Source organism: Pediculus humanus, genomic scaffold, assembly GCF_000006295.1.
Source record: "Pediculus humanus corporis 1103172107536 genomic scaffold, whole genome shotgun sequence".
In the NCBI taxonomy this organism is placed as follows: domain Eukaryota; kingdom Metazoa; phylum Arthropoda; class Insecta; order Psocodea; family Pediculidae; genus Pediculus; species Pediculus humanus.
The window spans coordinates 86,333-89,893 of NW_002987152.1; the positions used below are offsets into that span (position 1 = coordinate 86,333).

Here is a 3,561-nt window from a genome sequence, read left to right on the forward strand (position 1 = left end):
AATATTTTTGTCGATGAAAGATGAATTGAGAGAAAATAAATAAATAAATAAAAAATTAAAACAGATGTTTGTTTGTTTGTTTGTTATGAGAAAATTATCGGGTGAAAAAGGTTACAACAAATTCAATTATGAAAAGGTTTTCCTTTCTATTGACACGATTAAGAAAAAAAAAAAAAATTTTCATTGATGAGAATTTCAAATTGATTTTCTTTTTTTTTTTGATTTATTAGATTTGACTTTGAATCTTTTATAACGTTCGAATCAATTCAGAAACAACAAGATATCTTATTCGTTCAATATACACTGTTAAATTTAATTTAAAGTATATTTGCTTGACTAGTCAAAGGACAAATTTAAAAGGAAACTTTTTTTTTAAAAAAAAAAATAACTGACTTTTCCTTTTTTTTTTAATTTTTTCTTCTTCTTATACTGTTTCATTTACAAAGAAATAAAAAAAAAAAAAACCTTTCAAGCTTAACATAATTACCCGTTGATTTTTTATCCTTTTCTATCTATCACTTTTTTCCTTTTTTTTTTTATTTATTCTTTATCTCTCTCTCTCTCTCTCTCTCTCTCTCTCTTTCACTTTCTTATTCCCTTTTTTTTTTTTTTTTGAAATCTTTGATTAATGTTGGTTTAATTCAATAATAAAAACTTATTCGTTAAATAAAAGTCAAACCTTTTCTTTTTTCTCATTAAGATTCAGTCGGAAAACTTTTTTTCTTTTTTCTTAGTCATTAATAGGTTTACGACATATTTTTCTTATTATTTTTTTTGTTTGTTTGTTTGTTTGTTGCAGGATTAATTGCCGGAGGTGTTGCAACGTTTTTTTCAATAACGCTTACCCTAGTGTTCACATTCTGCTTTTGCGGAAGGAAAAGACGTAGAAAACGTGGCCGTAGAAAAACGGAATTGAAAGGAAGCGTGAGTTTTACGGAACAGGAAAAAAAATTATTAGATGTTAGCATAACAACGACAACGGATCGTCCGTCGAATTCGGAAAGCGTCGAACAATTAAATCAACCGGATATGGAAATGATGGAATCCGCAAGCATACCATTGGAATTGTGCGAACCCGTTCACATAACGATCGAAAGTCACGGAACTAATAATACAAACATGGTTCCATTATCCGTACCATTGACCGTTTTTCCACCTCCTCCAGAATTTTCGACGAGCGTTTTACCCGCGGGAGCTTTCGGAAATATATTTATATCCGTTTCCGTGAGTCAAGAACCGAGTTCCGATACCGTTATTAGATATCCAGATTTATTAGATATACCTCATCGGTCGAAAAATTCATCGGCGAGAGTAAGCGTCGGTGGTGGTGGTGGTGGTGTTGGACCATCGGAAGGAGGATCATTAACGACGTCACAGTCTTACGCCACGTTTCCAAGAAGGCCGAGACCGAAATCCGTTACGGAATCAAATGAACCACAAGTTAGATTGGGTCCAATGTATGATAATATGGGTCCACGTGTTACGGCCGGTGGAAGTTCGACACTTTCTCTACCGGAAGTTGAAGAATCGGAAATTCCGCCACCTCCGCCTCCGCCTCCGCCTCCACTACCGCCATCACTGTGTCTACCACTTTCAGTTGATTATATATCACTATGATTTAGTCACGCAATTGTTTTTTTTTTTTTCTACATTCAACTTTAGATAATAAATAAATAAATAAATATATATATATATAAATAATTTCGTTATTTATTATTATTATTATTACTAGATTTTTTTCTTCTTTCTCTCTTCTGCTATATTTTCGTTCCGTTTTTTTTTTTCACCTTTCCCTTCTCTTTCCCTTTTTTAATTTCAACGAAATTACCAAAACGAAACTTATCAAAACGGAAAATCAAACGGAGGAAAAATTTGATAATAAATTTTAATTCATGTCTTCCCGTGGAATTTGAAGCTTTTCGATTGTCGCTTCGAATCCCGTAATAAATATTTGCGGCCGGGATTTTTTTTTTTTTTTTTTTTTTAATATATATAAGGATTCTTAATAATTCGAAACCGCTCCCCCTTCTCCTCATCCTTTTCGCTTTTCCGAGATAATTTTCAATTTTGTTTTACCCCATAGTAATAATAATAATAATAATAATGAAAATTTAATTTTGGGATTTAAACGTAAAATTCAATAGAAATTTTGGTAATTAATCTAAAAAAATGGGACGAAGGATTAATGATAATGATAATAATAATAATAATAAATAAAATAAAAACGGGAGTAAAAGAGGAGTAAATAAAAAACAAATTTTTATTTATTTATTTTTTTATCACATGATTTTTTTTTAACTGATAACATGCGTCACGTGATAAGTAATTTAAAATTATTAATTATTAATATAAAAAATTTCAAAATTTTTTTTTTTTTTTTAAATTCCAGTATAAATATTTGACGAGGATGAATTTCCTAAAAAAAAAAAAGGTTTATTTATACTGGAGAAAGGAAGAAGGTCGGACGGGAGGGGTAGGAGCAAAGGAGAGCCGGAGGGGGGAAGGGAAAATAAAAATATGATGGGAAATTTATTTTATTTTTATTTTTTTTATTAAATAAATAAAATGTTTAAGAGAAAAATATATATATATATATATATATTTTTTTTTTTGTTTTTTAAATAAAATTATTTTTTTTCAAACTAGAAAGAAATAGAGATAAAAAGAGAGAAAGAGAAAGAGAGTGAGAGTGAGAGAGAAATAAAAGTCAATTTGTGATGAAGGAAAACATAAAAAACAACTCATTTCTGATTACTTTTTATTATTATTAATATTAATATTTGCAAATATTTTTATTATTATTATTATTATTTTTTTTTTCTTTTTAGGGAGTAAAAGGAAAGGGAAAATGTTAATATTGTCGAGGGGTTAAAAGAGGGGGGAGGGGAAATTGAATAAAATAAAATAAAATAAATTATTCGTTTTTTTCTTTTCTTTTCTTTTTTTTTTTTTTTTTTGAAATCATTTATTATTATTATTATTATGGTCACTCTTAAACACGACAAGGCTCTTATTTGTCGGGGTTTTTAAGCATTTATCCCAGGTCTCTACCCGATTCCTTAGGGACAAATACTCGAATATCGGTGGTGCTATTTATAATATTTTCCGAAGAATGTGGGCCGTCCCACATAGTGCGATTTCCTGGATGGTTTCTTCTTTTAGGTTCTTCATAATCTTCTTTAAATTTCCTTTTATTGAATTTGGCATGGCTCCCAATGCTCCCACGATGACCGGAATCGTTTCAGTTTTTGTTCCCCACATCCTGGTTATTTCAATTTCCAAATTTCTGTATTTCAGCCTTTTGTCTGCTTCTTTGGCTGTGGTGTTTTTTTCTGCCGGCACGGATACCTCAATTAACTTACACCATTTTTCCCCATTATGCCTGAGTATGATATCCGGTTTGTTAGCTGGCACAGTTCTATCAGTGTGGATTTGTTGATCATATAGAACTGTGCATGGACCTACTGTCGTAACCGGGCTTGGAATGTGGTTGTACCACTCCTTGGGTAATCCATCCATTCCATATTCTCGGCATATATTCCAATGGAGATATGACATATT

General features: G+C 30.6%; 1 protein-coding gene across 1 annotated transcript in view; it reads left to right on the forward strand.

The window, feature by feature from the left end:
• Phum_PHUM185800 (Amphoterin-induced protein 2 precursor, putative) overlaps nt 1–1,617 on the forward strand; it is a gene marked incomplete at both ends in the record, with an annotated part of 8,932 nt that extends 7,315 nt beyond the window's left edge. Inside the window, one exon of the mRNA XM_002425196.1 lies at nt 800–1,617. Coding sequence (XP_002425241.1) covers nt 800–1,617 — 818 coding nt within the window. The remainder of the gene's footprint in view (nt 1–799) is intronic.
• Nucleotides 1,618–3,561: the final 1,944 nt, after the last annotated feature.